The sequence below is a fragment of the Onychostruthus taczanowskii genome, unplaced genomic scaffold (genome assembly GCF_017590055.1).
Source record: "Onychostruthus taczanowskii isolate IOZ18803 unplaced genomic scaffold, ASM1759005v1 scaffold58, whole genome shotgun sequence".
In the NCBI taxonomy this organism is placed as follows: Eukaryota; Metazoa; Chordata; class Aves; order Passeriformes; family Passeridae; genus Onychostruthus; species Onychostruthus taczanowskii.
This window is the reverse complement of record NW_024503457.1, coordinates 3,694,571-3,718,184: the sequence shown is the minus strand read 5'-3', so window position 1 is coordinate 3,718,184 and position 23,614 is coordinate 3,694,571. Positions and strand designations below refer to the sequence as shown.

Here is a 23,614-nt window from a genome sequence, read left to right as displayed (position 1 = left end):
TAATACAGTGACATTAGATTTGGGGCTTATCTCAGAAGATGGAAACATAAAAGGTGATAGCTGCAAAACAAGTAACAGGAGCACATCTGTCATAAATCACTTTGAGCAAACAGTGACAGCAGAGCTGACAATGTGCACAAAACCCTGTCCTGGAGAAGTGCACTGGTGCTTTGTCACATTACCCAGGACAGTTTAATATGTTCTAAATAGGGCACTTTCCACCACCTGCCATCTAAAATAGTCTCAACTGGACACACATTCAAACCAAATTTTCTGTTGCTGCTTTTGTGTAACTTACTGCACTTGTTATGAGCTGCAGGTTTACTGTGTGTTTACAGCCCAGAAGATGAAGATGTTACCCTGTTATAGGCAGGCCAAAGAGCGATGAGCAATTTCACAGTATGGACGTTGAAGCAGGGATTTCACACCTCAGAGAATTATGTGAGAATTCTAACATGCTGTCCAAAACCAGCATTTTAACTAAGAATTTTCTTCTTTTGCCCTCAGAAAATATTCACTGATCCTGGAAGCTTATCCATGGCAACAATCAACAAACTCCGAGAGACTTGCAGGGAGAAGGTGCTTTCTCAGGGATAACATGCCAGATGTAACCAGGTGGTCAGATACTACAGCAATTGAGACATTCCTCTATTTGCACTGATTAAAGCACACTTTAAGCTTTCCATGAATTAATTGACACTTGACCAATTTTTCCTGCCTTTCAAGTAAGTGTGTTAACACTTCGTACTGTATGTCAGATCTGATAACTGGAACTGGTGGTTCTGTTACTGTTTGTTGGTGGTGTGTTGTTTTTATTTTTCAAGTAAAGTATTAAGGTATCTTCAGACTAGAATGTGACCAATGTCAGGACCCTCCTTTTAAATAAATAGTCCCAGGGAATTTTGTAATATTAAAAGCAAACAGATGTATAAAATTATGTATTACTGTGTTAACTGTGACACCATTACCATTTGTACAAAATAAATTAATTTAATTTGTCAGAACCTGTTTCGTGGTGTAGAGATGACTCGTGTGAGTCACTGGCTGGAATACAAACAACTTTTCTCCTCACTGCTCTCACTTAAGGAACTCAAATACAGCAAAGTGCAGGGCACGAGAGCAATCAGTGATCGGCACTAGCAGTTGATCTATGCAGTGTGAGACAGAGCAGCTCCCACAGTAGTGCAATTCTCCCACACCCTTGTCCCTAAAAATTTGAGGAGAAACAGTTGTAAAGACATCCACAAGCAGACTTCGTCGACAGGGGAAGACACGGTGTAGTTCCTAAGTCTGTATTGGCACCAGGCCACTTCTAGCCCTGCTGGGGCCAGGAGTCTGGGAATTGCTTTCCTGTCCATACAGAGCCCTCTCGTGGCCAAATTCTCTCCTTCCACTGGGGAGAGGAGAGACAGCTGAAGCATTTTGTGGGGTTTTATGTTCCATGTGCAACAACTACTTTGGAAAGCCTCACCTTTGAACAGCACTGCAACCTCTCTTCATTCCTCGTGAAACATGGCTTCCCCCTATCTTGCAAATTGAGATTTTTTCATTCCTCAGTAGAAAAAAAAACTTTTTCAGAGGAAGTAGAGGAGTGCTCTTCTAGACAACTAAAGACTGCTATTCAACAGTAATTCTGAGCTATCCTATCCTTTATAGTACCAGACATACACACTTTCTTTAAGTACTGAATTATAAGGACAGTAGCAGTAACATATTCCTAGAATGGCAGCAGTATTGGAAGCACTATTCACTACTAGGAAAACTGACAGCTTCCAGGTACCTCCAAGATCGCAGGGCATTGGTCCACAGCCAGCCTTACTGCCCTGCATTAGGTTCTCTTGGTCAGGAGTGTTCTGTGCAGTGCTGTGGTGTGCCCCAGTTCCTGCCCTGCAGAGCTGGTACTTTAACACCAGAGCCTTCCTGCAGGAGGGAGTCAGGGAAGCTTTGAACACCAAGGTTCATTTCCAGCACATAACAAGGCACACGGCCCACAGCAGATGTGATTTTCCTACTTTGTGGAAAGTAGAAAACTTCAAAATGAAACATGAACTGTCATTTACACAGTCCTTAGACTAAGAACCTTAGAAGCACTGTCAGAAAGTGAGGCTTAGGCAGGCAGACTGGTATAGCGACATGTCTCAGGAAGTGGCAGTTTAAAGAGTTAACTCCTCCAGCTCTCAGGTTACCAACGCATAGCTTTCCTTGTTTCCAAACACAAAGTGCAAAACGAACCTGATTCCAACACACATATATAAAGGTTTTCCTTTGTGCCACAAAGAAAAAACTTAAGCACTTGTTTAACTCCACACAAAAAGATTGTCTCAAGCTTCCCAAGTATAGCCAAACCATGACTTCATCCCTCAATAAATGGTCAACAAATGGTTTTAAGAGTGATCAGCAATACTAAGAAATACAGAAAAAAAAGTGTCTTTATTAGCATTGTTACAGGCAATGCATACATAAGAACTGATCCTTAAAGTGTACAACCCCCCAGCGAAGTTTAAAGCAATAGAATCAGCAGATTGAGATCTATATTGTACACATGTGCAGTAACAGGATCTCTCTGAACCTTCCAACAAAACAGACTGAAATAACTTTACAAAAGAAAGTAAATAAAAATAACACCCATTTTAAAAAAGTACCAGCTCCTAACAAGCTGGCATAGCATCAAAAATATCAAACAGGGGAGTTGTCCAATCATAAAGAGTTCCTGTAAGGTTTGAGTATTGCGTCGTTCACACCCTGCATGTGCCAGGCATTGAGTTTAAAGCTTAGTAAAAAATACACACCTAAGAGACAAGGTGAAGTTCAGATTTTAGATTTCAATTTTGTCAGTTGTTACTAAGTTTTTTCAAATGCATCATCAGTATACTTAACATCATCGCTCAATGGCAGCGGTGCAAATAATGAACCTTTTCCCTTTGTTAAGAGTTCTGAAATTGAGTCAGAGTTAGCAACATCCCTCTCTGGAATCTGTAGCTGACATAATCTTACGCCAATTCCAAAAAAGCACCCTTAAAAACTTTTAGCTTGTTTCTAAATGGGTAAATATTAAAACTAGTTAGCAAAATTAAACACCAGAATCTTCAGAAGTTATTTTTGTGCATAGTTAAATGCTGCAAGATGATTTCACATTTAATAAAGCAGACTTTAAAGAAGCAATTTGCAAGAAAAGATGTTACCTTACAATATCAACCAGTTCAGGGGAAACGTAGGGGGATTTTTTCCCCCAGCCTCTTGCAATTGCTTTTCCTCTATGCTGGATTTTAGTGCAAGTAATTAAATTGTTTGATATCCAGCATGGCTCCTCTTTCTGCCAATCAGGTAAGCAATCAAGACAATTAGAACAAGACCAGCAAGGGCTGCACCAACTATTATAGGGATCAGCATGTTATTTTCATCCAGTTGACATTCTTCCACTGAAGAGAGAGAAAAAGATCCACGTTAGGTACTAGTGCACCAACAGATGGCTACATCCAGAACTTCAGCATTCTGCTCTCAGCATGTCGATAAAACTGGCTCAGCTAGCTTGTCAACAATGAAAAGGAAGCCAGGTCCACTAACTATGATCATTCAGGATGAAGTCCTTCTAGTACCAGCTGTATACACAATATGGAGATTATACTGATTGTTTCCTCCTCAAAAGCTGTTAGTTACACACAAATTTAGCCATCATAAATATCCATGCAACCCTTCCCACAGTCAATTTACTTTCATTATAGGCACAAGGGACAGGCTTGTTCCTTTCACACAACTATCTGCACACCATTTGGAGGGAAAGGTAGCACCCTTCCTTAACTCTTCTCTGGACCATCAGGAACAAGTCCAAGTTGTTTCACAGCTTTTTACATACTTCTCACACCAGCCTCAACTTGGACATCATAATCAGCCCCCACATCATCTGTAGTGGGGCATGCAGAGGCTAAGCATAGCACCCACAAGCTGACATTTGACTACAGAATGTTGTATTTATATCGAAGTATACTTCACAAATTTTGGTTTGACAAGAGCTGCCAAATGCAAACCTCTTACCTGGTCCAAATTTGTCTCCATCAATCTTGAAAATCTGGACCTGAACATTAAATACATTGACAAGGGCTTGGTCCGAGACCTGCAGATTCTCCTCAGAACTGCACTTGTAGGAGTTCCCTACTGAAGCTCTCAGCTCGCTCATGCTGTTGTTTGATGCTTCAAATTTTGGATCTGTGTAAGAGAAACTCTTATTATACAAATCTTAAGAGCAGGAGCTATAAGCTCATAAAGCCAAAGTTTGATGCACTCATCCCCAACAGTTCTCATACATTATTTAGTACAGGCTACCTTTAATATTTAAAGAAGTAGTCACAGAGAGTAGATTTTTTAGAAGTCCTTACTTTTTGCTTCAGGAGGCAGGGTCGTGCTTACACTCACACCTTGCAGGAAGAATTTTTCAGCACTTGCATTCTTAAAAAAAAAAAAAGGCAACAAATCAGTAGTTGTCATTTAAGATGATGATGTACAACATAAGCTCTTCATGTTCAGGTACCAATCTGCATGCATTTTGAGAAAGGTTTTTAAAATGTAGACCACAAATGGGATTGGCATCCAGAGGAGGTGTTTGCTTGGACTTTAGGAGAGAAAAGCTACAGAAAGTATGCACCTTAAGGAAGATTATTTTGTGAGAGGGCAAAAAGCTAGAGAAAGGAGGCCTTGACACCCCCAAATTGTTGACTTGACTTCCACACTGCAGGCATAGTCCCACCCATTGCTTAAGCAGCCTACTTGCAGTGAACTCAGTACCCCACAGAGCTGTAGAGTCATTTAATAGCAACAGCTCAACATGATCAGCATAAAAAGGAGCATGAAGCTCTGACAAACAGTGGATTCAGTCCTCAAAGGTATGCAGCTCCAATACAGCACCTGGGGCAAGGCTGTGGGAAACAGGATTCCCAACCATCATAGGAGACCAGAAGACAAGAACACTTGGCCTTTGGGCTGTACACAGAACATTAATGAGGATTTAAATCCAGCTAGAGGCTTAAAATTAGATTAGATGCCCACTTGTCACAGGCTGCTCCCAGTTTCGGCAAGAAGCCTTAAAGAGTAAGCAACACAATCTTCAAGGAAACCCCCACTCCAAACAAAATACTTTTCTGTGTACACATGTGTGCATATATACACAAACACATTCTTTTCACACAGTGGTAACCAAGCATAACACCCACTAAATCCTAGTATTAAAACCAAGGGAACTAGTTACTCTCTTTGTAGCTGTCTTTTTCCTCTTGCCCTTGCCCCAGTTAGTTTTCCCACATGGAAAGTGCTGCAGATCCTACACACTTGGTGCAGAGATTCTTACCAAGGCAAACTGGAAGATAACCCTCGTTTTGTCAAAAGTCAGGTTCAACAAGGCAGATGTATTGTCACATTTCCCAGAAGAAGTTGTATTATGTGGTATGAAATTCAGCAAATCCAAGCCCATCTGTGAGAGAAGAGGAGCAATTATGACACTTGAAGAGACTGAGCACATCACCTTACACTCAGCTGAGGTGTGGCTGGCTTGTGTCTCGTTGCCTACAGTGTTGTGTTTGCCCCATGTTCCAGGAACCAGGGCACAGCTCTGCAGGCTGCACCTGAGTTACCAGGCTGACACAACTAAGGCCACATTTAACAAAGCTTTCTGCAGCCCTGACTGGCTGCAGCAAGAACCCAACTGCTTTCTCCACACAAACTGCTTTGGTCCTTGTAGCATAAGAAAAAACATCAAGAACCACCACACCACATGGAGGGCAAGATGCTATAAAATACTGCTTTGATATAAGGTAGAAGCAATTAAGGGGACCACCTGTAAGCACAATCATCTTGCATGTCACTTCAGTTCAAAATGTCTTAGTTTTGTCCATGGTTCATGATTTTATACTGTCTTGCATCTACAGAAGGCTGTGGGTTAAATGCCACTTGCCAAACAATTGAACAGAAACCCTTTCAGTAGCTCTTAGCTACTCATGTGATTCTCATGTGACCAGAAAACCTACTTGCCACCTCCTTAGTGGTCATTACACTAGAAATCAGCTGTCCCACCAGAAGAACACCACAATCGGGGAATTTCACAAAACTAAGGTGTAAAACACAGTTCCATCACAACTAGCCACTGTACAGCCACACACCAGCTATAAGTGATCATCATTTTACCTTTCAGTCATCAACATCATAAATAAATGCAGTAGCTCCTTTTGCAAACCACTGTTTTTCCTGTTGGAGGGACTGGCAAGCCAGGCTCTGCACCAATAGTGGAAGGAAAGAATTTGTGCCAGGGCAGCATCTTACATAAAACCAAACCACTGTTTTTCCTGTTGGAGGGACTGGCAAGCCAGGCTCTGCACCAATAGTGGAAGGAAACAATTTGTGCCAGGGCTGCATCTTACATAAAACTTGGTGCGTTTTTGTTTTTTTGTTTTTTGGGTTTTTTTGGGGGTTTTTTTGGTTTTGGTTTTTTTTGGGTTTTTTTTTTTTTAACTAATAAAATCAGCTGTTAAGTAGCTTTTAAGCATCAAAGTCAAACCCAAATGTCTTCAGTGCTGGCTGAAGGGTAATTTAGCCTGTCCAGTTTTACAGTACTAATTTTCCCCTCTACTAGTCATTCACTCTTTCTACACCTCAGGCCAAAATTCTGTATTTCATTTAACAGTTTAAAAATCTTGTTTCAATTGCAACTTTGATAACAGGATTCCCCTAGTTATATCTTGGTAATTTTTACTACTTCTCTTAAATGACTATATACACTTCCTGGATTCAACAGACAAGTTTAATACTGCTTTCAGTGAATGGAATAATCCTTAAGAACCACTTTCAGTACAAGTGTTTGGAATGTCACTAGTCCAGATCAGGTTAAGCAATTCAAATACAGGATAATGATGGATGAGCACAAATACCTGGGCTTCCAAAAGAAAAAGGTTAGCTTATAATAATTTACCAAGTCTTCCTCAAAGAAGAAAATTGAAGGCTTTGAAGAAAAAAAATCAAAATGTACCTTTTCATCTTTTTTTGGATAGGTGATATTAAGCTGTAAGCCCATGTAGGCAAGTACACAGGTTCCATTTGGACCAGTCACATTGTATTTACCAACTGCAGGATTTGAGGGTGATGCTGTTGGTGCTGGGCTAGCTGTTGGAGGATGGCCAGTAGTCTGTTTAGGAGTTGTAGGCACCATAGCAGTAGTAGAGACCATATCTTCAGCACATTCTGTCTCTGCAGAGAAAGGAAAACAGTCATTACCAAACAAAATGAAGCTGTGGGATGATCTACCTTTTTAATCCTTGAGGGAAAGGACAATGCAGTTTCAAGTAGCTTTTTTCCCAATAAAAGATAATAAAAGCTCAGAAACACAATGGTAAAGCATTACCTTAAGTCTTGTTGCAAAGTCTGAGACCCTTTTAAAGCATGGCACGAGAAAATGACACCTCTGCTGGGAATTTACTGAAGCTCATGGTGACCACATCCACTTTCATTCACATCCATCATTTCACTTTGCCATCAGGTCAGCATAAAGCTGACAGAGGCAGCGTTCCTGCTGTCTGCTCACAGCCAGGCTGGGATCCCTGTCGCTCCCTGGGTGCTCGTGTGGGAAAAGCAGAGGAACAGTTCTCCTGCTCACCGTTCAGAGTGGTTTCCCAGGAGATGTATTCTCCTTCCCCTCACTCTCATTATTTTGGCAATAACCAGAGTAGCCTTAATATATAATAGCTCTGGCTCTTCTGTCCTTAACAGGGGGATTCTAAGACACTGCTTCTGATGCCAAGTTTTCTGCTGTATCCTCTCACATCCATCCTCCCTTCAGCCCTGCACGAGGAGCCACCCTCCACAGGGTTGACAAGGCTGTGAAGGTGTGCAAGTTCACCTTCTTGTTTCATCCAGTCCAGCAGCAGCTTCCCAGGGAACAGTGACTCTGATTTATTTGCCAGACTACTTGGAAACACGTGGCAGCAAGATCTTAACTTGATCTGGGAGCCAAGAAGGTTCCTGCATTGAACATCTAAGCCAAAACCAAAGGTCATAACAAAGGCATTACTAAAGTAGAGACTTCCATGTTCCAAGCCAAGGTCATCTCCACATGCCTGGGATAACAACTTGCAACTTTTTAAGGACAACAGCAACTGCAGCAACAATCAACTCTCACTCAAAGGGCCTACTTCTAAAATTTAATGCATATATATCTTGCAGATACAAGACATCTAATAAATAGCCTTAAACAGTTTAAGCAGCTTAATTTTTGATTATGGCTCAGAAAGAAGGACTCTAATCACACCGTCTGAAGTCACACCCACTCCAACATAGCATGCTTTCCTATTTCTACTCCACTGCTGGAAAGTCCAAGAGCAGAATGAAGGCAGATGAAGGAGGAGTGATCCTGTATTTTGTAGACTGATACTGGTCTGATCCCAAAATGCAATAATTTCCTAACTAACCAAAAAGCATCCTTCTGGGCACTTCAGTGGAGAATTACCCTCTATCTGCAAGACCTCAACGCATAGAGGCTCTTCTTTAAGTTGTCAGAGATGGAAACAACCAAATCACGTTGAGTGGAAGTTAGCCTAGTTGGAGTTTTGATATATTATTTTCACTCAAAGGGCCTACTTCTAAAATTTAATGCATATATATCTTGCAGATACAAGACATCTAATAAATAGCCTTAAACAGTTTAAGCAGCTTAATTTTTGATTATGGCTCAGAAAGAAGGACTCTAATCACACCATCTGAAGTCACACCCACTCCAACATAGCATGCTTTCCTATTTCTACTCCACTGCTGGAAAGTCCAAGAGCAGAATGAAGGCAGATGAAGGAGGAGTGATCCTGTATTTTGTAGTCTGATCCCAAAATGCAATCATTTCCTAACTAACCAAAAAGCATCCTTCTGGGCACTTCAGTGGAGAATTACCCTCTATCTGCAAGACCTCAACGCATAGAGGCTCTTCTTTAAGTTGTCAGAGATGGAAACAACCAAATCACGTTGAGTGGAAGTTAGCCTAGTTGGAGTTTTGATATATTATTTTCACTCAACTGATTTAGAGCAATTTCTAGTAGCTCTTCAGGACAGATCAAAAGATGAGACAAATCCTTATGTATTTTCTTGACAGTTACAGGAAAGCAGCTGGCAAAACTACCAACAGAGAAGAAATGGAAGTCTCCCTTTCAGAGCTGCAGATAACCACTACCATCCCCTCAGCCACTAACTTCTAGTACACTGACAGAAGTCACAATTACTAGTTGCAGATGCACTGAATATTGACCCTTCTTCCCTTCAGTGAGCCTTGTACCCATCACTGGCAGAATATCCTTTCATTAAAGATTTGCAGAGAAAAGAAAAACATTAAGGAAAAATCACAGATCTAAAGTTTTTCAATAACTAGCTGCCTAAGGGACAGGGGAAGGCTCAAGCTTACAAGAACTGAACTAGACGACTATATGAAAGAAGATCTTAATGTCTTAAAAAGAAAAGTATTACACAATAGGGAGATTTTATTGAAGTTTTACAGAAGCTAAAAATCAGTTTTTCCCAGTATCATGTCTTATGTTTGAGCCTGCTGATAAATGATCACTTATCATACTTACCTGGTAAAACAACTAGATCAAAGTTCCATAATATAAAAACAAAAACAAAAATATATATATATATATAGTTCTGAAGACTGCAGTAATGGAAATCAGAGTTTGGTGTGGGTTTTTTAAAGCATAAATGTAGGTACACATCCTTACTGCAAACTAATTCACTGAATGGAAAAGTTTGATCAAGGGAGTGATACATACAAATCTGAGCCAGTCATGTGAAGCAGCCATAAAAGAAGTCAATGCCACTATTACCATGAATCAGGCAAGGTATTTTTCACAGAAATGGGACAAGGTAGAGATACTCCCAGAGAAAGCACTTGTTCATTGTAACCATTCCATGCTAGCACTGGCTACCCGAGTTTTTAATATTTGTTTCAGCTTAGCAGGTGCATAAATGGGATTAACAGCTGAAGGAAAGTTCTACATCTCAAGGAAAATGAAGACTCTAAAAGTAAGGCAAAGACTTATCACTCCTTAAGATAGTATGGGTGATCAGTTTATACATCTCTTTTGTGTTTAAAGACTGCTGCCACAAAAGCAAAGGACATAAATACACCATGAGGTAATTGGCCTTTAATAATTTGAAGCAAAATTCCACACTAGTTTTCAATACAATCATCAGGATAAAAATCTGACGTGATTGTCCCTGAAGGAGAAAAACCTGACTTTTACAGCTGACATAAAACCTCCTGTAGGAAGATGTACATTTCTGCTCTCTACAGACCAATTCTCTACTGCCTGCCATTATTTCACTAATTTTCCCCAGAGCACAGAGTAACTAGTTCAAATTACTTTGGTAGAGGCCATAATGCTTGGAAGTTATCAGATACTTCTTAAACTAGGATTTTGGTCATGTGCCCACTCAACCTACTGCAACATGTGTTTAACACCCATACTCATGAAAAGCCCAGTACAATACCCATGGGAACCTAGGGCACTATCCCCTAGCCACAGATTCTGACAACCTACAGAGAAAACCTGAGGCAAATCCATTCATTTCAGAAGATGCTGTTGTCAGAGTTTTAGATCCAGTACTCACCTTAAATATGATTAGTCAGGACTTAAAAAGAAATAACCTATTATTGGAAATATTAGCTCATCAAGTACATTTTCTGTTACAAGATACTTACTGTTCACACTGAAAGTGCCATTTGTGAGATAGGCTTCCAAAGTGACATTGCTAAAAGTAACGTTCACATTCTTCATATTGATGTGCTTGGAGTTGATGCATCTGTATTTTGTGCCCACATGTGCCTGAATGATACCTTTATGTGATACAGTCTTCATGCCTCCTGTAAAAAAATACATTGCATTAGTATGTACCAGTATTCAAAGAAAGGACTTAGTATTATATCTGGAAGGGTTTCACAATAACAACGGCAAGTTTTTATTTTACCTGTAGTTGAATTTGGGAACAAAGTTGCATCTGACAGATTGTAGTGAAAAACTAGCTCTTCAACTTGGTACTTGTCTGCAGATTCTGAGAAATTCAGGCTTAACGAATGTCCTGCTCCAAAATCCAATACCAGAACTGGATGAGATGTGTTATCTTTACCACATGAGCTCTGTGAGTCTACTGAAGCATTTTGTGGAAGAAAAAAGTGTACAAACTGTGGGGTAGAAAATAAAACACACGTAAGCTTTTTCTCCCAGCTTTTTAAATATCTTGTGAAACTGTTGCAAACATACAGCAGACATTAACGTATAAGATGTGTACTTGTATACCAGTATATAGCAAGCAGCATGTTACTGACATTCAAGTTTGAGAATCCTGCTCTCTGAAATTGGAGGACTAAACAGTACATACTCACAGCACCTCTTAGACGTATATAGCAAGCAGCATGTTACTGACATTCAAGTTTGAGAATCCTGCTCTCTGAAATTGGAGGACTAAACAGATACTCACAGCACCTCTTAGAGTTTTCTTCCTTCTAAACCAGCAATACGAATTTGCAGGTACTTCTGTACTACAAGAATCAAATCTGGCAAACTCTGGACACGTGAAAAATGGGAGAATTTAAGCTTTGCTTCTTGCAGTACAACTGAGCGAGAACAAAAGTGAATGGAACATCCTACATAGCTCGGCTCTAATACTTTGAGTTTATTACACATTGTGAAGCAATGTGATATTTGAAGACCAACAGAATATTTACTGTGAAGTTCTGAGCTTACTGCTTACAATACAAAACAGTCAAAAGTATGTTATGAAAGAAGTCAGTTCTGAACACATATACCAAACACGTATACCAGTATCAGCAGGATTTCAGACCATCAGCACCACTGAAAACATGGATTATACAATATAAGGCTCAGTTCGAATCACACATAGCAAGTGCACCACTGGTAAAGTAGGAGGTTTTTTTAACCTTGTATTACACCCGATGCCTAAGGAAAAAACTCAACAACACAAAACTGCAATAAGACTATAAATAATCCCCAATTCCTATTCAGTAGTGAAGATAACAAATAAGTTTTGGGGGTTTTTGTAAGGCAAATTCTTAATTTTCCACTAACAAGCTTTTGCTGTTAATACAGAACAATTTGTAAGCATTGCACTAGTCTGTAGATACACTGAAATGTAGAGATTTTCTAAGTAAGAAGGTCACAGATTTCCAGAGTTTAAAAAGTTTAAAAGCTATGTTGCAATTCAGATTTAGTCCATGTGAGTGCAACCAAGTTACCAAAAGAGAACTCATAGTGTTTTTGCCTTTACAGTTCCAGTGAAAGCCACTTTAGTTATCAGCAGGACAGGTGTGGACTTTCAGTCACAAAAGTAATTGCACGTGTTTTGTTTGTGATTGTTTCAGGCAGCCTCAGCCTTTTATGAGAAGAAGCATTGGTAATAAAGAAAAGCTGATGCAACATGACTGGAAGAGTAAAAATTTTCACGGAAGCAGTTCTTCATGCATAAATACTCAGAGAAAGTTTAAATACTGCACACTTGCAAAGATACCACATATCACTGCCCTTACCTCTTTCTGCACATTGGTTTTGTATTCCACTGAGAAGGCTACTGTCAAATCAGCAATTATGCAGACCTTACCACTTGAATCTTTCACTTCAAATGAAGAGGAAGCCTGTAAAAAGCCTGATAAAAAATAAAAAGCGGTTAACTTGGCGTCACATAAATTTACATTTTCAATCCCAAAGAGACAAATATGTACAACTGTACATTTTGGGAGTAAAACTTTAGCAGGAGTTGAGTTTGGAAACTTGGTTATTAACAGTCTCTAGGTTAGCTTCAACATCACTAACAAACAGAGGACAAATTAAACACCTCATTTATGAAACTGCAAAGCCACCCAAACCAAAACTGTTGACATTCTGGTTCCTAAGAGATAAGAAAGACATGCAGTAAACACCAGTCATAGTGTTCAAGGCAGCTTCTGTGTCCTCTGCACACAGCAACCATTTCACCATCTTCAGCCAGACCTAGCTTAGCTTATTTGATCCTGCATGCCTCCAGCACTCTGCCTTCCCCCCACAGCACACCATGCAGCCTTCACTCCTGCTGTACCAGGACACTCAGCTGTACATGCACTGAATGCAGCATTTAGAAAGCCTGGATTGACTGCAGATGTTTTGAAGGCACTGCCAAAAATAGCATGATAGAGCATGCTACCATTGCCAGGAGAACTTCTCTTTACCATCCTCACGCTCTCCACACTTTAGAGGAGGAGGAGGAGGAGGCCAAGAGCTTGACACACACTAAGGTTATGTTTTCCTGACTGGTTTAAGCTAAACTCAGACTGAGCTGCAGAGAAAAGCAGAGAAAAGCCTTTCTGCCCCTTGTTCCATTCCAGGCTCTACGCTCAGAGCACACTGAGTACAACTGCCCAAAGTAGTGACTTAACCAGGCAAGAACACGCAGCAAGGGGAGCACGCAGTCATCCTTTCTGATGGCAGCATGGATTGGCACAGCGTGACCAGTGCCCACTGCCAACAAAGCTTCACACAGGGGACGCACTCTGGCAGGCTGGAAACAGCTGGAAAGCTGGTTATCTCCTGCTTCATTTGTGGCAAGAGATACCTGACAGTGCTCCTGCACCTGACCAGTTCTTCATTTTAGAATCTTTTATTTTTCAGATTCTCAATTTGTCGTCACCACCACCACCCTCCTGCAAGTGAACCTCACTGCAAAAAGCCTCACCATTTTCATGCTAGCACCTTATCAGTTTGTATTTGCAACAACTTCAGTCTTGCAGAAAACCTGATAAAAAACAGCTGCAAGACATAAGCCATTATCACAAGCAAATAATCTTTAAGGAGCCAAACATGCTAATCCATTCAACTGCTGATAATAGCAAAGAGATCCAGATGAGGGATTATCCATTAGCTAGCTTCTCTCCCTGAGAAGTTCTCAAAACACAAATCTTAAAACTTTTCACTGCAAAACTATGGTGTGGACAATTGTACAAAGACAATTATTAGGAAAAATTGGACTTTTGTCAGCTGGACTGCAGCAGAAGACACATCAGTTGCAGGAACACATCGGAAACTATTTCTCTGGCACCCAGCAAGCATTTTCCCTTGTCGCCTTCCTCTTAGCAACATCACATCTTCTCCCAGCACCAAGGAGGGCAAAGCTGAAATTGGAACTCATTCAACTTTACCCAGCTTTTGGACAGTCTAGACTTGAAATCAGAAACACACAGAAGGGAAATGCTTAAGAACAGATAGTGTAGAAAACTTATTTCAAATGAAAACTGTCCTACCTTTGCCTTTATGTCCAGCATAAAATGTTCATTAAGGACCACATATTCCCAAAGAAATGTTATTTACTGCAATTCAGAGCAGTACCAGAAACATGTTCATCCACATAGAAGTTTAAATCTGCATTTACATCTGGAACTTGTTTACATTTCATGCAAGCACTAGTTTTCTCCAAAGGAAGATGCTTACACTTTCCTGAACATTTCTAGCCCAGTGCAGAAAAGAGTAGAGGCAGGGAAAAAAATCCATTGCTCCTTGAACTAACACTATGACTGAAAAATGTGCTAGAATGAATACCTCCAGTATGCATGCAGACTCCCTTGTTTGATAGCTATTAAAATCTTGACAATTTTAGAGCTAAAAATAATGAAGTAACTGAGTAAAAGAATAAAAGAAAAACAATTCTTAAAAAAATGCACGGGAAAGAAAAGACTGAAAAACAATTGAGAAAAATGTTGCTGGCCTAAATGAAAACATGACAGACCTGTCCAATACAAATGATTCAGAGAAAAACAGACAATGCAGAGACACCAGAAAGCATCAAATGGAAGGCAAATTCTGAATAATTCCGAATAATGAAGTCCTGATAAATCACCCTCAGCAAGTTTAAGTAATAGAGAATAAGGGGCATGAATAAACATTAAATAGTAACACCTCCATAACTACTAGATTTTTGTAAGGTTAAAAGTCATATCATTATATGAACCCTGATTTCATTAGTGTGGAACAAATGCTATAAAACCCCAGTCCTTCTTAAGAACTATTCAGCAGCTGCTGGATTTGCAGTTTCAGTGATGAGACAGACGCATCCAGCACGAGACACTGAGTGTCCTTGATGGAGGGGTGAGAGCTGTTTCACTGCAAGCAAGGCAACATCACAGGGATGGTGATCAGACAGAGCTGAGCTGCAACATCATCTGCTCCCAAGGTCCTGAAGGAATGCAGATGAAACCAAGTGAAATGTACGGGACATAGGAGCAAAGAAAAATTCGAAAAAAACACTGAAGAACAAATCAAGACACTGATGGAAAGAAGGTCCCGCCTACTCTCTGCTCCAGACAGTTTAAGGCACAGGAGCAGCTCGCAGGAAAGCAGCTGCTGAGTTTTGTGAAGGCAGTGTCGAGTAGTGATTAATGCATGAATCATCACCGGCCTACAAACACTACAAGCCTACAGTCAAAATGTCAAGACTAAAGAAAAGCAAACTGATGTTGAATCAATCTATCCTGGGAATATTTCTACTAAAGTTACATAATGTATTGCTTAATTCTATCAGGGCATATCTACAAGTTGAGAATATTGTTTGTACATCTCATAACAGTATCATTCTTTGCAGTTAAACACAAAAGTGATACAACCTTCAGATTCTTAACTTTAGGCTTAAACGTTCCTCTTAATAAACTGCAGAGCCCTCTATAACAACTATCTGTGGCACAGCAAGTGCAGTACTTCAGATTTAAATGAAGCAGTCCAAGACCTTTCAATAGCAAAAAGTAAGTTTTGTTGAGTTCATTATTCATTTGGGTGGAAGCACTACATTATGAATACCTAGTAAAGGAATCATCAAAAATGCACTAACATCAAAGAAATTTCAGTTGGTTCAGATGCTTCCTTTGTATTCCAGCAAGTTCCAAAAAAAGACTGCTTATACCATTTATTCCAGCTGCATATTTTCAATTGAAAATCATAAGACAATCTCTTCCTTTATACCTCACTTCTGCAATTACCCTCTCATGCAAGAAAACACTTAAGGTAACTGTTAAAGCAACCACTAGAGTTCTTGCTTGAATTAAATCCAGCATCCTTCTTTATCTAACATACCTACCTCAAAAAAACCCAAAGTATATTAACAGTCTGAGATAAAATAACTAAGTCAAACAAAACAAATACTTCCTTGATTGTCTAACAATTTGTCTTAAAGAAAGCCACCTCATAAAGCTGTTTGTTTTAAGCTGAAAACTACAAAGCTAACAAAACAATCTAGCACATGCTTTCGGGTTTCAGCTTTTTTATAACTGAAATCCTGTTAGTCAAACACAGCTACTCCTGATTTACTCTCCCATATAATGGAAACCTTCTAAGGGAGAGAGATGAATGGTTGTTGTGTGCTAGAAAACCAAACATATCTAATGGTAATTGTGTACACCATCTGCTTGCAAAGAGGACCTCAGTTACTACAGATAATGATTTACTTTGCCTCCAATTTTTATTAGAAACATGAAACACTGACTATAAGGAAAAACTAAAGCTACTGCTGTATAATCTGGGGTTTATTACTATAGTCATTTTTCCTGCATAAGTAAAAACTTCTGTAGCATTGGAATAAAGGGCAGCAAGCCATCCAAACCCACCTGGGCACACATCCCCTATCATCAGTACTTTAAGCCATACAGATATCCAGTGGATGGGACTGCAGTGTTCAGGAGGAAAACCACGGCTACAGCACAGCGCAGCTGCCAGCTCCTGGGATGTGCTGTGATGGGGCTCAGAGTATCCCTCAGCCTGGTCACACCCACGGACTCTCCTCAGCTCCAGCCCACCCTGGAAATACTGTGCAGCAGCACCCTGGGGTAAGGGATGCCAGCCCTACTTAATCATTCTGTACCCGAGCTGCAGCACTCATGTGTTGCCTTGCACCTTTGCCCATGTGTTCTGATGACAAACACAGTGAACACTGCTATCTGTGGGGCATTAACCCACGGAGATAAGAAATGCTGGTTATTATCTAAAGAAGGTTTATTTTCTGTTGTACATGTTAACCAAACTGCCCAGTAGTTCACTCATTCTGATGAGTAAACTGCCCAGTAGTTTACTCATTCTGATGGTTCAGAACGATCCTGTCATCTCAGCGCCATTTTGTGAACAGTGGTAACTTTAGTCACCACTTTTAACTCCTAAATCTATGCCAGAGAACTGAATGGAAAAACCCCCAAGGAGTTACACTCTCCTACAATGCTCTGTCTTCCAATGCATGCACCACTCCCATAGGGACACCAAGTCCAAGTCATTTATCAGAAGACCAAGTCAAGATCACTCCCTTAGGATTGAGCACCTATGCCACCTCAGGATAATATAGAAAGAAAAAGACAGGAACAACTGAAAGTAGGAAAATCCCGTGACAGGCTTGATGTACAAAACACTTTGCAAGAAGGAAGATGGTCTCCATAAAATTATGAGTTATACTGACCTTTCACCAATGGACACATTGGTGAGACTGAATGCTGGCTACCTGGAAAGCAGGCAGGAAAAGACAAGGCTGGACTCACTTGAATACCCACACAGTGGTGGGGAAAGGGAGAACAGAGCTTAATTCAAGGATAAGAGAACCTGCTGCCCTTGAGGAGGTGCAGCACTTGATTACATCAAGTTCCTGATTCAGCCCAGAATATGCATCCTTGCCAACCAAGAGACAAATTCATGTAATCTCAGATTATGGTTTTGATATTGTTTACTTCAATTAAGGCAGTAAACATTTTGTTTTTCAATTTCAGTTTGAAGATTAGTAACTCCTGTCTTTATAAACCAAATTATACAAGTACAAAAGCAATAGAAAAGAAAGACTACCTAACAGGCATACACTTGCCATTTGACCACAGAATTGCACAACTGCATCAAATTTAGTCACATGAAACGTCTTTATAGCTTCCTATCTAAAGGAAGGAAGTCTTGGGATAGCTCTACAGCAAGGGATTGCATGAGTGCACTGGGAGAGCTGAACTCCCCTGGCCAGACCCTTTTCAGCATTCACACAAGTCCATTTTGCACTGGCTCTGGTTAGTGCTGCTGTATCACACCACACAACTAACACACATTCTTCAAGGCAGCTGCCAGCCCCAAACAATGTTTTGAAGAAAGGAGCACTGTGTGACAATTTAAAGAGAAAGCTTCCCCAGAGGAGAGGATACTGGAAATAAACGAACTGCCTGAGTAAAACCACTCTCCTAGTCCTACAGAGTAGATCTGAATCCTGTAAAGGAAAGTAAGAACACAGGTGTCCCCATATCAGAGCGAATTCTTGTTAAGAAAATAGATATCATCAGAAGTTTAATACAAGAAAACCAAACGTATTAACTATGAACTACTGTGCTCAAGGCTGAACACTGGACAGGGAACAAGTACCCACTGCACAGAGATGAAGCACATTTAAACTCTGTACTCCTAATGCCAGGGTGCACCTAAAACTCTCACATTTGGAATTAACAGCAGAAAAAGAAGTACTGACAGTCAGTGGTGCTGTCAAGGGACAGAGAAGGTTAAGGAACTGTTATACTAAGACTGAAAGGGACACCAGCCCATCTTGAAGTCAGATGCCCAAAACCTGTGGAATCCTAATTTACCAAAACATAAGGTACATTTAAAAGTATGCAACATAGAATCAAGGTAATGCAAGGGAGTGTTCAAACGGCTGTTGTAATTCCCACCACTCATATGCCCAGAAGTGTCTTCTGCCAAGCTTAAGAGAACACATACCAAGAAATCCATTTCAGCCCCAAGCTTTCTCAAGGAATTTCCAAATAATCACGGCTGACTTGAGAGCAAAGACAAACTGTTGAAGCTGAAACAAGCAAAAGCAAGGTTTGCCTTTTGCTAGAAATAAACTTTTATCTTTGAGACCTACAAAGGCTTATCAGAGATAACAGCAGTTAATGTTGCAACAGAGTATCAATCTTTGAGTCAGGTTCCTCAGTACTTACAGGCAATTCCTCACTTTGCCATCTGCTACTGATCAGAAAACATCCTAATCGCTACAGAACAATCTAGAAGCAGGTTACACAAAAAAAATGAACTCCTTGGTCAGCCAGAACAGAATCCTTGGAAACATAACTCAAAAGTGGCATGTCAGGGAATCTGCAGAGTTCTCAGCCAGTAAGAAGTTACTTCACAAGTCAGAAAAGCTGCTGAAGTCAAAGCCAAGTAACTATCACATGATGACTGGCACACTAATTCAGATCCTTAGAGACTGTGTCAACACACTTGAAGCAGCTATCAAGCAAACACTATGTCAAGGGCAGCACTTGGTAAAAAAATATTTCCAAAGTTGCTCAACATTAAAGCAGTTAGATTTTGTGAAAACCAAGTTATACTGGTCTCAGTTGCAAACACCCAATAATGCCAAACCTGATAAAACCAATTCTGCACCAGATTTCTCACTGGCTGGAATTCATTATCAAGTTTCTCAACTATCTCTACATGGGTAGCAAGGTTTGAAATTCCTCTTTGGACTAGAGTTGCACAATAGAAACACGTGGATTATACGTCCGTGACTCTGAAATGGCATCACACTATTCTGAAAAACTAATTTTCCCTTCTGCAATTCTCAAACACTTCCTTACTTATTCACTACACGTGTCTGATTCTAACCTTAAATTTTCAGGAATGTGCTCTCTTTGTGTTTCAGTAATGAAAAAATGTACGGGTGCTCTAGACCACAGCGAGCACGAGCAGCTCGGTTGGGCTTGGCACACAACCCAACTGACTCATCATGCTCAACAACAGGCAAGCACCATCTTACTCAGTATTCCAAAAAGCAGCAGCTAAGTTTAGGAGAGGTACTTCCATTTCCCATAGGCTCCTTTCCCCGCATGTACCACATGCTACCTAAATGTTTTCTTAATTCCATATGTATATTTGATGGTGGTGAGGAAATTAATTACAAAATGCTCAAAGCTGGCACATGAAACGTTCCGCTTAGTGCTTGCTGCTCAATCTAAATAGAAAAGTGAAACACTAAGCGAGGTATGGTGAGCTATTCAGGTGGGAAAAAAAAATCTGCTGTCCTGAAGTCAAGGCATCACCAAACAAGCTTTCACATCTGCCCCACCCATACTAATCTTTCAGTCTCCTGTGATCATGACCTTATCCTAACTAGTGTTAACTCAAATGATTAAAAGGCTGCAAATGAGCTACAATATAAGAAGACTTCAGCTCATTTATTATTTTTATCTCTTATTCTTCTCCCCTCACCTACAACCCAAACCACACCCTCTAGCAAGAAAGGGGTCTCTATTTGCACCACAAGATCTTCCCCCAAGATTGTCATATAAAGCTATGCAGAAACACCCAGCTACTATACACTGACACAAAGTCGTGACTATCAGTAAATTAAAGAAAAAGTAAATAAAAATAAATAAAAACGAAATAAATCTGTGGTAAAATAAACTATTCTGTTGCCTCAGTTGCAGAAACCTAACACATCTCACGTGCCAGAATGTGACAAAGACAGTGCACCGAATGATGTTTGTAACTGCCAGTTAAGCAGAGGAAGGCTATATATACTTAATAGTTAATACTTTTAGGCATTATATACTATAATGGCTAAAAGTATTAACTGTGGTACCACATAAAATTCACAAAAGCTGATTTGAAAGCAAACTATAAAGCAATTCTTCATTTAAGCCATAACTATATCAAACAATCTATTCCAGTAATTCCCACTACGACAGCAGTTCAACGACGCTTCAGCTGGCAGCCCTAAAAAGCAGGAGCACTGTAAATCACCGTGCTTGCTGCACTGGCTCACGAGGGCTGGATATTTGAACTGCTCAGTGCCCTTTGGGAGCGGCATCGTCTGGGCTCAGTGAAACCGAAGCACGGGCAATGGCGATAACCATATTTACTACCAAAGAGACGGTACAGGAGTCGCCAAGACCGTCCCAGCTCAAAAATGATGGCAGATAAGCATTCGCAACTGCTACTCTATTTGAGAAATATTCTGGCCAGCTGCAGAACAAGTTTCCTTTGCTGCCAAAGCCACAGCTCAGAAACCTGATAGCGTTGTGTGATGTGGCTTTCAAGACGAGAAACCAAAAGCAAGGTAGTTATCGGTAAACAAGGAAGACACATTTCCTCGTATAACAGCCTTGCTGACCTAACAAACCTTCTCATCAAGGCACTGAAATCTCTCTATTTCCAGACACGTTTCGTATTTTACTCAAGATAGGGCAGGAAGAAAGCCATTAAGCAACGGAGCACTACATGCCCTACAGAAAAGCGCTGCTTCCTAGCAATGACATCGGTACCTCCCGCGTCTCCATGCCTCGTGCTCCAGGCGCGTTTCCAGGCTCTTCCCGGAGCGCAGTCCCTACACCCAACGCAGGCGCTCGGAGCGGCGTTCCCGGGCTCTAACGCGGTTCAGCGCCGAGCGCGGCAGCCGCCGCCTCCCGCCCGGCATCGCCCCCGTACCGCGGGCGGCCCTCAGAGGCTCCCGGCCGCCACAGGGCCCGGCGCGGAGAGGGGCGGGATGGCCCCCCAGAGCCCTGAGCCCCGGCGGCTCAGCCAGCTCCCGGGAAGGCCGAAGCAGGCGGGAGCGGGCGGGCGGCTCTCCAGTTACAGGTGCCGCGTCCAGCGTCGCCAGCCCCGGGGCCACCTCAGGCCGCTGCGACCCGCCCCCGCCACCCCGCCGAGCGCACAGGCCGCCCGCGTCACCCCCCTTACCGAGCAGGGCGGCCGCCGTCAGCAACCCCCGGGCCATGTCGGGGTGCAGGGACGGGGCGCGGCGGGAGCGGGCACGGACCGAGGGCGGGCGCGGGGCGGCGGCGGCGGCTCGGGGCGCTCTGGCGACGGCCCCGGCCGGTCATGTGACCGCTGACGTCAGAGGCGGGGCGTCTGTCACGTGATCCGGCTCGGGGCAGCGCAGCGCCGGCGAGGGAGGCGTGGATCTCGCGAGAGCGGGACCAGCGTGAGGGGAGCGGGTTTGGGGTGCCGGTGTGAGGGGGGAGTGGGTTTGGGGTGCCGGTAACCCCGCTGAGCTCTGTACTGCCTCCAGAATGTGCTTCGTGCCGCTGAATCTAAAGGCAGTCTAAGGTGAATACAGTTGTCTCACACAATTAATTCAGTCCCAGCTGTATAAAAACACTGGAAGTTGATGGTCTGTTGTCTCTGAAGTGTTCTGTCTCTATATACCCAGGTATACATGAGTCACATGTGTTCCAAAACAAAACAGGGACTGCTAATGACGTGTGTTTAGATGGGTAAAAATTGCACTTTCACATAGCTTCAGACGTCTGATGGCTGTTTAGGAATTCCTTTTCTTTTTTTTTTTTTTTGAGAAAACCAGCAACGAAGGTGAAGTTAGCTTGTAAACATTGTCAGCTGTAATGGAGATGGACAGCCCAGGTAACTTGATCACGTTGTAATCCAGTGCTCTCTTTTATGCACACTGTTAGGGGTGTGCTTACTTCATCTGAAACCACAGAAGCTGTATCTTGCTCCTGCAATCCTGTTTCTAGTACGATTGGAATGTGTGCCAAGAGCAGTGCGCCTCTGTTTCTCACACTGCCTGCTGTATAGTCCCTCTCCTCACTGCAGGCTGTTCCAGATTAATCACCTCTGAGGCAGAATGATTTCTGCTCCCAAGCTGCCTTCATACATTTTTACATTGAACCCATTTGAAATGCAATTTTAGCTACTCCCAGCTGCTAAAGTCAAGTTCAGCTGCTGTGAACTTGACCTTTCCTTGCTGTTTGTCTCAGTTCACTCACAGTTCCTGTTTCCACAAAACATCCTGGATAAGTTCAGTTGCTCCTTAGGATGACATGGGAATCTACCTTTCATTTTCAATGCTGTTGCTATAAATACGTATTTATTTTTTAATGCTGCATTTTTATCTGTGCATTTTTAGACATAATAATCTATTAATTTTGTTTGTTTGTTTTTCCCCACAACACTCCTAGCAATCTTTATTCTTTCCATGCATTGCCAAAAGCAGAAGTTAGTTTGAAAGACGACATGATGAGCAGCTCTGGTCAGGTGTTTGAATGACTCATCTGCAGAGGAGTTGAGGGTAATGGAGGTGGGACATGGGCTGTTCTCATTTTGGATCACTGTTTTTGGAACCTGCACTGGGAGTGGAGGAAGGTCTGTGGAACACAAAGTCTGCCACAAGACAAATGGGGAGGGAGGCCCAAGGTCAGGTTTAAACTTGACTTGGTGTGCAGTATTCTGCTTCCCTGCTGGAAAATCAGTAGGCATCTGTGAAGGGGAAAACGACAGATGCTTGGATTGCTAACAAAAAAATGATCACTAAATATACATAAGATGCATAAAGCAACATTACTGTGGTAAAACTTGGTAAATAAAGAACATAAGGTTATCAGCAGAGAATGATGTTGACCTTCCATGCTGCGGATCATTAGCTCACTGGGCCTGTATTAATGGTGCAGAGACAGCTCTGTATCCATTTCCACCTCCTCTCAGTACAAGTACTACCAGGGTGTTTGTGGGACAAAAGCATCAAGTCTTGCACAACTGTGCCGGCCATCAGCCCCACTGCTTGGTAACTTTTTGGCTGACATCAATCAAACATGGTAGCAGGG

The 23,614-nt window shown here is 41.6% G+C and overlaps 2 protein-coding genes and 1 long non-coding RNA gene across 4 annotated transcripts in view; 2 read left to right on the top strand and 1 right to left on the bottom strand.

Moving 5' to 3' along the window:
• Nucleotides 1–1,001, top strand: part of GRTP1 (growth hormone regulated TBC protein 1) — a 33,930-nt gene extending 32,929 nt beyond the window's left edge. For both annotated transcript variants that reach the window (XM_041418088.1, XM_041418087.1), the window contains one exon: nt 508–1,001. In XM_041418088.1, the coding sequence (XP_041274022.1) occupies nt 508–597 (90 nt within the window). In that variant the 3' untranslated portion in view covers nt 598–1,001. The remainder of the gene's footprint in view (nt 1–507) is intronic.
• A 1,410-nt stretch (nt 1,002–2,411) lies between these two features.
• On the bottom strand, nt 2,412–21,891 carry LAMP1 (lysosomal associated membrane protein 1). The gene is made up of 9 exons (XM_041418072.1): nt 21,735–21,891; nt 12,560–12,675; nt 10,984–11,197; nt 10,718–10,879; nt 7,010–7,227; nt 5,339–5,461; nt 4,374–4,443; nt 4,033–4,203; nt 2,412–3,419 (listed from the first exon to the last, which is right to left on the bottom strand). The coding sequence occupies exons 1-9, from the start codon at nt 21,769–21,771 to the stop codon at nt 3,280–3,282; spliced, it is 1,251 nt and encodes a 416-aa protein (XP_041274006.1). The 5' UTR covers nt 21,772–21,891; the 3' UTR covers nt 2,412–3,279.
• Nucleotides 21,892–21,997: 106 nt separating this feature from the next.
• On the top strand, nt 21,998–23,394 carry LOC121343156. Its single transcript, XR_005953659.1, has 2 exons — nt 21,998–22,103; nt 22,973–23,394. It is a non-coding gene; the product is annotated as an uncharacterized LOC121343156 (long non-coding RNA).
• Nucleotides 23,395–23,614: the final 220 nt, after the last annotated feature.

What these genes read in the sequence shown, in the direction of transcription:
- LAMP1 (XM_041418072.1), bottom strand. Translation starts at nt 21,771, where the DNA reads ATGGCCCGGGGGTTGCTGACGGCGGCCGCCCTGCTCG. An exon ending in GACGGCGGCCGCCCTGCTCG is followed by an intron (nt 12,676 to 21,734) that starts GTAAGGGGGGTG and finishes ATTTTTTATCAG; the next exon opens with GCTTTTTACAGGCTTCCTCT. An exon ending in ATCCAAAAAAAGATGAAAAG is followed by an intron (nt 5,462 to 7,009) that starts GTACATTTTGAT and finishes CTTCTCTCACAG; the next exon opens with ATGGGCTTGGATTTGCTGAA.